The sequence below is a fragment of the Nannobrachium achirus genome (genome assembly GCF_963921795.1).
Source record: "Nannobrachium achirus genome assembly, chromosome: 13".
Taxonomy (NCBI): Eukaryota; Metazoa; Chordata; class Actinopteri; order Myctophiformes; family Myctophidae; genus Nannobrachium; species Nannobrachium achirus.
This window is the reverse complement of record NC_137833.1, coordinates 39,002,890-39,017,075: the sequence shown is the minus strand read 5'-3', so window position 1 is coordinate 39,017,075 and position 14,186 is coordinate 39,002,890. Positions and strand designations below refer to the sequence as shown.

Sequence of the window (14,186 nt, the reverse complement as noted above, 5' to 3'; positions counted from 1 at the left end):
CTTAGAGTAAGTAAATGTACTTAGCTACTTGACACCACTGACACTGCCAGAGGGAAGCACAGACAAAACCCATCAAACATAATAAGTTCTAGTAGGGTGGTGCCGTTGTGCGGCAGAGTAGAATGCATTTCGCTCAACCGTTTGGTTCCTCATTGCATCTTTGTCTGTCCCTCCGTCTGTCCGTCCACAGCGCGAGCTCCACACCATGAGCAGAGGGACAACCCTCTTCTCCTGTGCTACTGTGGGTGAGTGTATGCCTCTCTCCTCTCCTGTTATCCATGGCAGGGGTTTTCAAAGTGGGTGACGGGGCACCCTGGGGTGCCGCGACGGCAGTCCAGTGGTGCCGCGAGATCATTTGATAATATTTGGAATTTATTTGGACACTTGAGAAAATATTTAGTATCATTTTAAACTTGAAGTGCAAAGTTATTTTAGTCAGTTCTAACCAAAATGGCTATTATTATCTCAACGTTTTCCTCGCAACATAATCACTAAAATATCGTCACTGTCGGGCAGAAACCTTGTATTTCCAAGTTTCAAATGTGTACGTCATTTGGTAAAGCAAATGCGAGGCGTTGTGTGCTTGTAGATCTGCTGTTTTCACTAGTTTAGTACACTTTATAGATGATAAATACAAAACGAACGGTTTTGGACACACAAGGTTTCCACCCGACAACGATGATATGCTATAAATTTAAGGTGCTGGGAGTGAAAATTATAATGTAGGGGTGCCTCGGATTAAAACAATATTCATGGGGTGCCCTGAGACAAAAAAGTTTGGGAACCCCTGATCTATGTCTACCCTCTGCCGTCAGGCTCTGTTCTGGTTCAGCACCGATAGTGGCACAGGTCTAAGGGCAGCAAGGTCGGTGGGTCAGTGGTGTTTAAGCCATTCAGGCCTAGAATTATTGAATGCTTTAACTATTGACAAATAGCAGATATACAAGCTCACAGCTTGTAGAACTGCATGCTATTTTTTTTAAAAGCATGAAGATTTGTGCAAATCTTTGAATATTCGTATATATTTTTTAAAGCGAACATTTGTAACTCAAATATTTACTTCTGGGGGGTCCCTGATACAATATTTTGAGATGGGGGTCCATGGCCAAATACATACAGTATCAAATACAAAGTTTGAGCACCGCCGACATAGAAACATATCTTTTTCAAAAAACCTTAAAAGGATTCAGAAGACACTTATAGAATCGGGTCAAAATATTCAAAGAATTGCACACATTTTCACGATTTTTTCAAAAATAGTAGATCTACAAGCTTACAGCGCTGTGAGCTTGTATATCTGCTATTTTCTAATAGCTAAAGCATAAAATGATACGCAATAATGCGTACCCAAGGAGTAGTTCACCCAGTATTGATTACTCACCCCATGGGGACTTGAATGAATGGATATCTTTTTCTTAGTTGTTGTCGCATTCCTAAGCCTTTTTGATTAGTTTGATTTGGTTAGTTTAGGAATGCAACAAAAACTAAAATATCCATGAATCCATGAAGTCTCCATGGGGTGAGTAATCAATAGAAAAAAGTCATTTTGGGGTGAACTATCCCTTTAAGAAGTAGTACAAACCAGGAGTTTAGTGTTGTTTCAAATAACTGTACACAAGACCTGAAGGTTGTGCTGGTTCAGGTGGGAACTCCATTACCTGTGTACTGTTTTTATTCACCATTTGCACAATGTAATCTCACACACAATGCCCTCATGATTTCCTGATAAGCAGAACTAGTATGGTCCTCCCCTTCTATAACGGGCTCTTTGTTTATGCCCTTCTGCCACACTCTCATGTCTCCCTTTATCCCTTATTGTCACTCATCTCTCTGCCGTGTGTAGCGAGCACCTGCCGCCACACAACGTTGCACGCCACCCTCGTGGGAGTCAACTGTAATTGAACGCACTGTTGCCTCTGTCAACAATTTCCCTTTTAGCTCTGTCGGTGTCGCAGTAACTGTGTCCCTCATTGAAAAGACACGCAACTGTAAAGTCAAGTGGCCTGCTATCACACACTGTCATCTTATGCATGGGGGCGGTGACATCACAGGGACAACAAGTCTGTCTTCGCCGTCTCTGTTGTTGGTACTACTGACATTAGCACTGCAGTATGTACAGTAGCATGTCTGTCTTGTTAGTTGAACGAGTGTTAAGTTCTTGTCCTGCTGGCTTCTAAAGCAGGGGTCTTCAATGTTTTCAGACCAAGGACCCCTTAGTTGAGAGAGATGAAGCAGGGAGGGACCCCTGCTTCACCTTTTCATAGATTCCATATAGTTTCATCGTTTTGACAGCACAATCATCAGTGTATTTTGGATTCATGTCAATTTGTGTTTTCAGATATTTAACCACTTGAACCATCAATACTTAATAAACTTGACCTTTCACTCTGTACTTAGTCTGCTTTTTTCCCCCTCTACACCAAACCTCTTTGCCAAAAATAGCCGATCTACAAGCTCACAACGCCTCGCAGCGCGAGGCGTTGTGAGCTTGTAGATCTGCTATTTTTGGCTAAAGTTCTCCAAATATAGATGCTAGGGTTCAAGTGTTTAATAAAAAAAGGAGAAAAAAAAGTTTTATCACACAAAGATGGACCCCCTGTAGTAACTCTGAGGACCCCCTAGGGGTCCCGGACCCCCTGTTGAAGACCCCTGTTCTAAAGGACTGACCTTTGAAAATCCATTCTCTCCTTTGGAAGTTGTTTTCCTAACATTCTTTTTAGGTCATCACTCTAGCCCCCGTACATTGTTTGTTGGCCTGAAACAATGATTTCCACCCACCAGTGTATGAGAGTGGGGGCCATAATTTGAGACAAACATCCCAAAGGATGGGTCTTGGATAGGGAGAAGGTGTTTTTTGCCAAGTGCGTCAATAGCCCTCCGTGTTAACCTGTGTCTGGGCTTGAACAGCTATGGCAACTACGGCACTGCACTGTAGGTGTGTCGTTGCCCACAGACATATGAGAGATTCCTTCCTGGTTATGGTGAGACAGCTTAATTTCTTCCATTCAAATGGAAGGCAAGTCAAGTCACATACTGGTTTACTAGTCTGTACCTAGACTATCGTACTATAGGGAGTGCCTAGCTAACTGTGAAACCAGTAGAGATCAGATCATAAAGCTGCATTCAAACAGGAGTGGAAAGTCTAGGAAAAGTATGGAAATTATCTAGCTTTTAACTGTTCTATTATGGCCTACCTGTTGTTCTACAAGAATTCATTTTCACAAAAGTGTTTTGCAATGAAGCCGGATTTATTCATCACATGAGTTTCACTTCCCTCATGATGTCAGATGTTTGTTTTAAACCTTGCTTCAGTTACAAGGCTAACTACCTTAAATCACCTGTACTGGGTGTTCTATGGTAAATATCCCTCTTCTGTTGTGTCAAGATTATGTTCTCTGTCTTCTCTATCTTCCTCTCCTGCTGACAACCTGTCGTCACATCAATCTACATCTGTGACTCTGCTGCCATTTTCCCTTCTGGCCTTTGTGTGTGTGCCTACACTGTAAAAGCCTGACCCTTATGGAGCCATAAGGGTACATTTGGTTTAATGTGTAGACTTTGCACGGCATTAAATGAACACTCAGACTTTTACTGTGTACACGGTGAACTCTTTCCAGAAGCTATTATTGTTTCTCATGGCTCACACAATGCCGGTTACAGACAGACAAACATTGTAGACCAGTGGTTTTCAAGCTTGTTGTGCCCAAGGCACACTAAAGGGCACGTCGGAATCTCAAGCCACACCTGACCTGTGTTCATATCTGTGCAAAATAAGCGTGAGCGTTAGAGCGTTAGAGCGTGAGTGTGTGAGTGTGTGAGTGAGTGAGTTTGGTGCTTTATCTGATAGATTGCAATAATAATGTGTGGTTGGCATCTTGTGCCTTGGCACACCATTTGGAATTGGGAAACGCTGTTAGACATACTGAAAGTAATGTGGTTTATGTTCCTGTGATAAGAGTGTAATAGGATTGGTTCCTCAGATTGGTTCCTAACATGCTGTGTTCATTCATGGCTGTTGCAGAGGCAGATAGGTGGCTGGACCTGCGGCGTGGACCTTCTTGCCAGTCTGGTCCTAGTCTGGAGAGCCTGTGGGACGTCCTGCCCGAGCCGTGCCACCAGAACAGCCACGACTGGGGCAGAGAGGCTGGCAGCGCCATCTCTAGCCTGATCCAAGACCTCACCCTCGGGGACGGCAAGCAGGGCGGCACCCTTTCCCGCGACGCAAATGCCAACCCCACGCCTGCGGCGCCTCCCAGCAAGCGCCAGTGTCGGTCTCTGTCGTTCTCCGATGAGTTTGGCGGTTGTCGCCCGTGGAGGCCCCAGGGGTCCCGCGTGTGGACAACGGTGGAGAAAAGGAGGTGCCACAGCGGGGGGAGCGTCCGAGCAGGAGGGGGCATGGGGTTTTCGGGTGGCCATTTCCCGGCTATGCAGCGTAGCTCCAGCTTCAGCCTGCCCTCGCGCTCCAGCAACCCTGCGGATGGAGCCCTGGAGCTGCCGTGCTTCACCCAGTGTCTGCCATCGCATCCCCTGTTCACCGCCTCCACCGTCTCGCCCACCTCGCCTCCCGCACTCCACTTCCACCACCAGCAGCACCACCATTCCCTTCGATCTCTCTCCCTCTCCCACGAGCAAATCAGCCTGCTGGAGCTCCACAGAGAGGAGGCGTCCGAGGCCAGCTCCCCGGACTCCACTCCGGAGCTGGGGAGGCGAGCAGGGCAGACCGCCGTCGGCACTGGGGGTCTGTCCCGAAGCCAGTCACAGCCCTGCGTGTTGAATGACAAGAAGATCGGCATGAAGCGCAGGAGACCGGAGGACGCCCAAGAGCAACGGCCTTCCCTGGACCTCGCTAAGATGACTCAGGTTAGTTTGGAAATACAGACACAAAGCACACGCAGTTGAGTTCCTAAGCACGAGGGACGATTGGACATGATCTTGATTTCAGGGGGCAAATCATTAAGGTTGAATGGACTTTATTGACAAGAATGGAAGCATACAATATAGCAGGCAGCAGAGACATATGAGCAATATATATATAGCAATACGGTAGCATCCTATAGCCTAAGCAGCAGCATCCTATAGCCTAAGCAGCAGCATGAATATGTAGCGTAACCAGACTACATGCGGATGGATTGGCGATGGATTCGGCTAACGGATCATGTGCCGCGTCCACGATAAATGATTAAGCTATAATCATCTATACGTGACTGAAGCTCTCCGCGTCACATGATCCGAGACCCCCAGCAAGGGGATAGCCTAATCCTGAGGTGGAGTTGGGGAAGGAGGTGGGGCGCTGAGTTTAGCAACTGAAGCACTGTAGGGTTAGTACCCTAGATATACTCTGAGTGGGGGGCGGAATATAATACTCCGCCCACCTGGGGGCGCGCCGCCAACCTCTTAGATCTCCCCCCTGAACTGGCTACGTCATTCTTCCTGCGCCTAATTTCAGGGGGCAAATCATTAAGGTTGAATGGACTTTATTGACAAGAATGGAAGCATACAATATAGCAGGCAGCAGAGACATATGAGCAATATATATATAGCAATACGGTAGCATCCTATAGCCTAAGCAGCAGCATCCTATAGCCTAAGCAGCAGCATGAATATGTAGCGTAACCAGACTACATGCGGATGGATTGGCGATGGATTCGGCTAACGGATCATGTGCCGCGTCCACGATAAATGATTAAGCTATAATCATCTATACGTGACTGAAGCTCTCCGCGTCACATGATCCGAGACCCCCAAAGAAGGAAGGACGGCGTCCTGCCAGGACGGCGTCCTAACCCCCCAAAACACGCAATGCTTCCGAATCCATGATCAATCCTAAACAATTACAGCAGCATAGGACATGAGCCGCAGGCAGCATAATAAAATGAGCAGCACGCATGGATAAATGCAGCATAATCTATACTACAAGCGGAACCTAAGAGTGGCTTATGGATTCTAAAAGGAAGGACCCACGCGGGTCCCCCCCCAACACACGCAACGCTTAGAATCCATAGACTCCTAATCACCGGTGAGGATGATTTGTTTCCGCGGACCTAACAGCTTGGACACTGCTGTGACCAGAAGCGCGAAATAACTAAACTGACACTATAGCGTACATTTACTATGCCCCCATACTCAGAATACAGCACCTTTAATTACCTGAATTATGCAGCAACCTATACATTTTATTAAACTCTCCCCCTTCCCAACACACCTTGCTTTTGCAGAAGAGAACACCATTATACGAAGGGCTCCGTCCCTCCGCGTGACGTTCTTTCTTTTAGCGGTTACTGCTGAGCTGAAGCAATTAAAATATCTACTGCTAACTCCAGAACTCTAGAGCGCTATTGAATACTAGAATGAGCAGGCAAGGAATACTCGTTAGTACCAAAGTATTAGATATTAGCAGCTTGCCTAAAGCCAACCAATGATAAGAAAGGTAGCTCTAGTGTACTTTTGGCAATGCTGTAGTGGGCATGAGCAACTAGATATAACACTAATTAAAGACCTGTGAAGTGCAGCAGAGGCAGCACGTAAAAACCCACAAATATAAGGTATACGCTGCACATAACAGTAACTATACTGTTATAACCTTAAAGACACCCTGCCTTGTATATAAATACATGTGAGGGGCAGCAATAAACACACAGCCGCAACAGAACCTCATAATGCGGCCTTCTGAACCTGAGCGTCCTCCACGGGACGCGTGACTGATTGCGTGCCTCGGCCCCATCAGTCCATTAACCACGGGCTGCTTCACATCGTTCCCACGCCGCTTGACTGCTCCTCCGCCGCTGCATACGGAGGAACCCAGCCTGCTGCATCCGATGCAGCGGACGCCTGCTGCTGACGACCAGCTGAGGCCCGAGGGCGCCCGGAGCGCCGCCGCTGCTCCATGCCAGGAACGCCGTCGCCGAAGCTGCTCCGCGCCGGGGGCGCCGCTGCTGAAGGTGCTCCTCGCCAGAGAGCCGCCGCCGAAGCTGCTCCGCGCCAGGAGTGCTGCCGCCGAGTTGCTCCGCGCCAGGAGTGCTGCCGCCGAGCTGCTCCGCGCCAGGGGCGCCACTGCCGAAACTACTCCGCGCCGCAGGGAATGTGGCGTGTAGAGGGATGGCGCGACGCCTTCACTCTGGCCCTGCTCCCTCAGTCTCGCGGCGAACCAGCGTGCGTCATGGAACAGAGGGTCGTTGGGGCAGACATCGGGCGGGCAGCCAGGTGTTTCGGCATGGAGACACAGAATGGAAAAGTGCGTTAGTTCTGCTGCAGAGTCTGCTGACGCACATATAAGAAACTCTACAACCCAGCTCTTGACTTTTGAAGTCAAGCAATGCCAAAACATGGCCCAACCGATATGCGTAAAGTCCCCAGCTTAGAGCGACTGCGCCCTGACGGAACCGAACAAGCAAATGCGCTGCTATTTACCTGCTAGAGTCTGGCTCCGCTGTGCTTCCGGGGCAGCCGTCGCTGGCGAGAGAACTGGCTCCCGCCGCTGGCGCTAGAACTGGCGTTCCTTTGCTCCTTCGCGGCATGACGGCGGTGTCGGTGTGCCGCTCCCCCGGAAGCTGAGCCTGAGCCCTACACGCCTCCGTCGTGGGCTCGCGGGTCGCCGGGAAGTCAGGAAGGCTGGAGGGCCGGCTGGCCCAAGGCAGCAGCGGAAGCAGCTGCGCCGTCGCAACAATAGCCTCCGCGTTGCCGACGGACTCCCAGCCGCACACAGCAGTCGACTAAGCTAGGAACATAACCTTCATGACATGATTAGTGGGACCCGCAGCCAAAGCTGCCATGATAACCTGCTGTCATAGCCGTGGGCCTGCAGCCGCTCCGGCCTGAAACTGAAATAAACAGGATGAATAGCAACCAGTATGTATTAGCTTAGCATGAGCTGAAGGAAAACAGAACTGTAGCCAGTGCAGCGGCCACGGAAACACTGCTAGGACATACGGTGTGCTGTGTGACCCGGTACTATAGCCTTAGTTTGAAACAAATATTTGAGTTAAATCCCTTTAACTTCTGAAGCACTGGTAGCAGCTTAACAAGCAGTTGAAACACCCCGCAGCTGCCGTGCGACGCTGCAATGACGACCTGCTGTAGCTGTCGCTATGCGTCGGCTTTAGCCCGAAGCTGAAAGATAAACCTCATGTTTAGGAAACCTGAAAAATAAACATAATGTTAGGGTTAGGAACCTGAAAAATACAACGTAGACCTGGTGTTAGCCGCGCCCTTATAGCCGCCGCAGCGAGACGCTGTTAAGAAAAGTGATTTAGCTGAGCCTGTGCCACTTTAGCCTGGAGCTGCCATACTGGAGCAGTAATGACAACATGTTAGCAGAAACACTCAAACCCTGGTAACAGCTTGACATGCAGTAGAAACAATAACTTGCTGAAATAATAGACAGAATGTTAGCAACCAACAAGTATTAGCTTTAGCATGAGCTGAAAGAAAACATGATACAGCATTTTTACAAGCATCAGCCTTAGCTGTAATTATTAGCAGTTATGCTAGCACGCCGCCGCAGGTTGAGTGGAGCTACCAAGCATTTAGAGAAGACTACGATTCCCTGCATGCATTAGCGAGTCAACTGGTGACGTCAAGACAGACAGCACGCCTAGCGTTAGCGAACGCAAAACATTGTTTGCACGTAAACTGTGGCACCCATGAGCTTGCGGGTTTTCCTCCTTCCAGGAGCCCGCGCAAACATACAAGCGACAGGAACCATTTAGAAGCTGCTAAGGTATAGCAACCGGAGCCCTAGAATAGAGAGTTGCGTCACTCCCGTTCACTTCATGGGCCAGGTCTTCTACGCACACATCTATTGGCGTATAGTGACAAACGGCGAACCGGAAGTTTACAAAATGCATTGAAGTCTATGAGGTGTAAAGTGACAATGAACCACGTGACCAGCGCTGTTTCTGACCCCGCGGTGACACCACTCTCTGATTATACTGCTCTGATAGCAACTAGCACCTCATAAGCAGCAGCTGTTTATAGAGCAACGTTTTCAGACGGGGCCATACTTGCGCCTAGAACATGGCTAGCAAGCTGTTTTACCAACTAGCAGCTATCCTTACATTAGTTAAAGCTAGCCGGCTAACAAGCAAAGCTAGCCCCTGGCTGACTGCAAGGAAGGAACGCTGCTCAACAGTAGCATATACGGCTGACAAAATACACCAATACGCCACTGATCCCGACAAATACACCACTGTTCCCGATAAGCACAAGCAACTGAGTTAACCTAGCGAACGGTCGCAAGCAAGCCAAGCACAAAGAAGTTATTTTAGCGTTAGCCAGGAGCCGCAACTGCTCCCGTCTCGATCTGTAGTATGCAAACTCAGCTGGAAAGAGCACCATTACCTTGATGAAGCAGTAGTTAGAAGTAGACCTCGGCCGTGTTTACCACAACAGCTAACCCAACCTTTATGCCATAATCCTTGCCTTGAACCCAGCCTGGACAGCCGCTAATCTTTAGCAACGTTAGCGAAACCCATAAGCACCTAAAATTAGCATTAGCAACAAACGACTGCCACATTAGACTGTAGCACGGAATCCGGCTGGGCTTGACATGCTAGCGAACTACATATCCCATCCCCAGCGTTTAGTATGCGCTGACGACGTCATGCCGTAAACCACCGCTTGACATGAACTCGGCTAGCTCGGATGCTAGGTGAATGCTGCCGATACCTACAACAGCCTACAAACTGAATCCTCCTGGCGTGTTTCATACTTGCTACGGGGCCACGTTATCGCGAGGGGCCGCCGCTCTATGCATTGACATGGCTAGCACGTTGTTTTACCAGCCAACAGCATCTTTACCGGAGTAGCCGGCTAGCAATAGCCACCGGCTAGCTCCTGGCTGACTATACATTGAACCTGTTGCTCCATGCTAGCCGATACGGCCCGCGCAGTCGCAAAACCACTGTGGCTATCATCGACAAACCCAACGACTGAGATTACCTTAACTCATGGTAGCCCAGTAAAGGCCCACCGGGGCACAATAAGTTAGCATTTAGCCCGTAGCCACAGCCCACTTTCTATGATCCTCCTTAGTATACATTTAGCCATGTTAGCAAGCCCGTAGCACCTTTAGATTAGCTTTAGCAACATGACTGAAGTACAGAATTCAGCTGGGGCACCAGCAACTTTAGCAAGACAATATGGACCTTGAAACTTTAGAATCAGCGATTACCCGAATAACAATCTCAAAACTACCCATGCGACTTGGCCAAGAACACAACTTCTAGCATTCAGTGATTACCAGAATAACAACCTCAACCTTCCCATACAACCTGGCCAGAACACAGCTTCTTAACTAGGTTAGTTTGGCAGCTAAGAACATGAAATAAGCAATAGTAGATAGCAGAAACAGCCAGAAATACTCAGCCAAGTTAGGCACCCTCTCGGAGCGGTGCATGGGCAGCAGTACGCTTCCAGCAGCAACAGGTGTGGCACCTGTGTGTGTCCTGCAGCGCTGAGTTTAGCAACTGAAGCACTGTAGGGTTAGTACCCTAGATATACTCTGAGTGGGGGGCGGAATATAATACTCCGCCCACCTGGGGGCGCGCCGCCAACCTCTTAGATCTCCCCCCTGAACTGGCTACGTCATTCTTCCTGCGCCTAATGTGTGGTGACTCATCCGGTTTTGTGGAGTTTGGTATCATTTTCTTGCGTTGATTAAATGTAAATCAGCCATCAGCTTAGCTCTAATACCCATATAATGCCTCAGAGTCTACTCCGACGCATTAGGCAGCTCGGGCCAAAGCACAATTACCGGGACAAATACCTCTCTGTTCTTAGTCGCAGGGGAAAGTTCAAGAGCTCTTCAAACACAACTTGTCCCCCCACCCCCATTCACTCAGCATCTGATCAGGGATCAGGATTAAATCAAGCTGAATTAGGTTTTCTGGGTCGTCAGGTCTGAGGCTTCGTCGCTAAGTGTTGTCGGACCTCGCTCTCGACTCCGGGTTTGCAAAGTGGCACTTGCTAAAGGAGCATTCCTCGTGGTCGGTCACGCTGCTTTGCTCCACGCTCTAGCAGGCCCAGCTCCGGTTATCATTTCATTTACTCTGTTGGGTAAACAGGGCCATCCAAAGGTTGAAGCCCTTGCTGGTCACTTTGCCTATACTCCAAGTCACTGCTAGACCGTCACTAGACACTCTAGCCATTAAGACATCAAGTTTCTGTAACAACATATAGTTCTACTGGCCAGGCCCCAAATCCCATCAGGATTTTATCTGTTGCGTGTCTTCAGTCCAACTCAGCCTTTCCTCACAATGGAGTAAAGGTGCTCAAAGAGCGGAGGATTTCCCTTCTCTATTAAAACGTACCATCAATTTCTCCCTCTCCCCTCCCTTCCTTTTCCAAAAGAATTGTGTTCCCAGTCGGTCACCATCAGGTTCTAGCCAGGGTTGGATCAACAAGGTTGGTAATGGAGCCTAGCAAGCATGTTTCCTCTATCCTTGCCAGCCAGTAAGCAGGCAAAAGCAAGCATGTTGATCACAAACACACGCACGTACGCACACACACACGTGCACACACACACACACACTCACACAAGTGTGACCACTGAATACAAGCACATTTACTATAAAAATATGCATGCGCAATTGTGCATGCGTTTCACAAACACACACTAAGTAAGTTCTGCCTTTCTCTTGAGCATGCCTCTCCAGCAGCGTGTAGGCGTGTATTATTATGGCTTCGAGAGGTATCTGGTCTCAGTAATAAACATATAAGTCATTTTTTATTTACTGTTATGAGTCTTGTACGGGGCACGGGTTGCTCGATTGTGTGTGGCGTTGCCGGAGGGCATCAGGCGGTGCAGGTTGGATCAGTTGTTGTAAACCACTTCACACGGGCGAAACCAGATACACATCTAACAGCGCTTTTACATGCTCACTGTCTTGCACATGATGAACGATGAACAAAAAACTTTGCTCAGTAGATCATCACGCTTTGTCTTAAGGGATGGGACGATATGAACATTTCATATCACGATTATTGTGACAAAATAAATCGCAATACTATATTATCGCGATAATCAAAATCCATTATCCTGGGGCGGAACATTTGCCAATAAATAGCAGATCTACAAGCTCACAACGCGTCACAACGCAAGCTTGTAGATCGGCTATTTTTTGGGAAACGACATTTGATAGCGAGTGGGAAAAAAGACTGTATATAGTACGTATATTATAAGTACCTTTTACCAGTTCTAGAGGGTTAAAGTGGTACCGATATGCAGCTCGGCAAATAAAAGGTGAATTGAACCCAGTGCATGACGGTGGGCGATAATTAAATCTCCACGATACGATTACCGCAAGTGTTTTTTATCACGATAAACGATAATATTGCGTATCGTCCCATCCCTAACACACGCACGCACGCACAAAACACACACACACACACACACACACACACACACACACACACACACACACACACACACACACACACACACACACACACACACACACACACACACATTTTCCATTTTACCTGGCTATAACTATTTTATCTTACTGATTACCATGCCAGATCATAGTCCAGAGAGAGGAAATGAATCACCACCAACGTTACCAGTGGTACAGCGTGTGTCTGAACAAGCAGGGTCATGCTACACCACCCTGAAAAACAAAGTACGGTGGCCAGTATTTATACACACACACACACACACACACACACACACACACACACACACACACACACACACACACACACACACACACACACACACACACACAATAGAAGTAAGTGCCTGTGCAAGATTCCAGTTGTTGTCTTGTACGTTGACGAACAACATAGTGGTTGTTCGGGCAGTACCATTCAGAACGCTAGTTGTAGCTGGCTGAGTGTGTGGAAATAAAAGCGATAATGTGGAAACGTGGGGCTGGTTACAACCTGCGCCTGTCCGAGTGCAGACAGCGCACAAGAATTACAGTCAAGCTTGGGAGCAGATGAGATTTTACTGCTGCCTCTTGTGGGAATTCTGAATTGTGGGGGGAGTTTTTTCGTGCCACCCCCCATCCCCTCACGTTTCTGGTGTTCAACATTGTTTAACTTAACCATCTTGCTCAAATCATGGGGACTGATTTAATAAACATGATGATATGTTTGAGACAGTATGTTATTGAATCTAGACTGTATATTCAAAGGTTATTATGGCTTTTTCAATGTGAGAAACTGAGAATTGACATGCTGACACACTGGGCTAAATTAAGACAGTCATGTTATCACTACACAGCTCTTTCTTCTATCCAAAAAGTTACACACAATTTCAGAGTTAGACTAAGGATTTGACTATGTATTATATAAGCTATAGCACTGGTTCCCAAACATTTTAGCTCGAGACCCAAAACTTGTAGATCAGCTATTTTCAGTACTTCTTAAACATTTGTGTTCTTAGACCTTTCTTTGATTTCTTCATGAAATTATGAAAAAGATCATTGATTTATGTTTATAAAAGCTTTTTTGGGAATGTTTTTGAAAGATATTAATGAACTAAATGTAGGAAACAAAAAAACAAAGGGACCCATCATACAAATCTGTCTGCGACCCACAAATGGGTCCTGGCTCCTGACCCAGTGTTTGGGAACCAGTGGACTATTACAGTACGTCGACAGCTCTGGGTGTGGGCAGGTCACTGGTGTAAACAGTCAGTGGAACATCATGTAGTTTGGCCCTTAATCTTGTTCAGCCACACCACTGAGGCCGGGTGTGAATTGTGAGGATGCATGCCATGCTAATGGACCATAGCGTAGCTACCGTAGGGATTTGAGAGTGCCTGGCCCTAGAATTCTTAAAATATCCTCCCCGCCAGTCAAGTTAATCTCCCCGCTCCTCTTTCCATCCCTACTCATTAACAGTGGTGTAAAGTAACTAAGTACATTTACTTTAGTACAATGTTGAAGTATTTGTACTTTACTTAAGTATTTCCAATTTCCAATACTATTACTTCTACTCTCGGATCCAAATATTGTACTTTTACTCCACTACATTTATTTGGAAACTTTAGCTACTAGTTACTTTGTAGATTGATTATTATTACAAAAACTTACATTAAACACTTCAACCAAGCTCACAATGTGTTTTATCACGACGCATTGTGAGCTTGTAGATCTGCTATTTTCAAAAGTTTTGTATACTTTTGAAAACGTGGAAATGGGACATTCTACATAATGAGTAATTACATTTTGATGCCAGCACTT

The 14,186-nt window shown here is 47.3% G+C and overlaps 1 protein-coding gene across 1 annotated transcript in view; it reads left to right on the top strand.

Moving 5' to 3' along the window:
- LOC308296929 (protein FAM53B-like) overlaps nt 1-14,186 on the top strand; it is a 43,690-nt gene that overhangs the window by 18,844 nt on the left and 10,660 nt on the right. The window contains exons 3-4 of the mRNA XM_080740284.1: nt 191-245; nt 4,022-4,860. Coding sequence (XP_080596410.1) covers nt 191-245; nt 4,022-4,860 — 894 coding nt within the window. The remainder of the gene's footprint in view (nt 1-190; nt 246-4,021; nt 4,861-14,186) is intronic.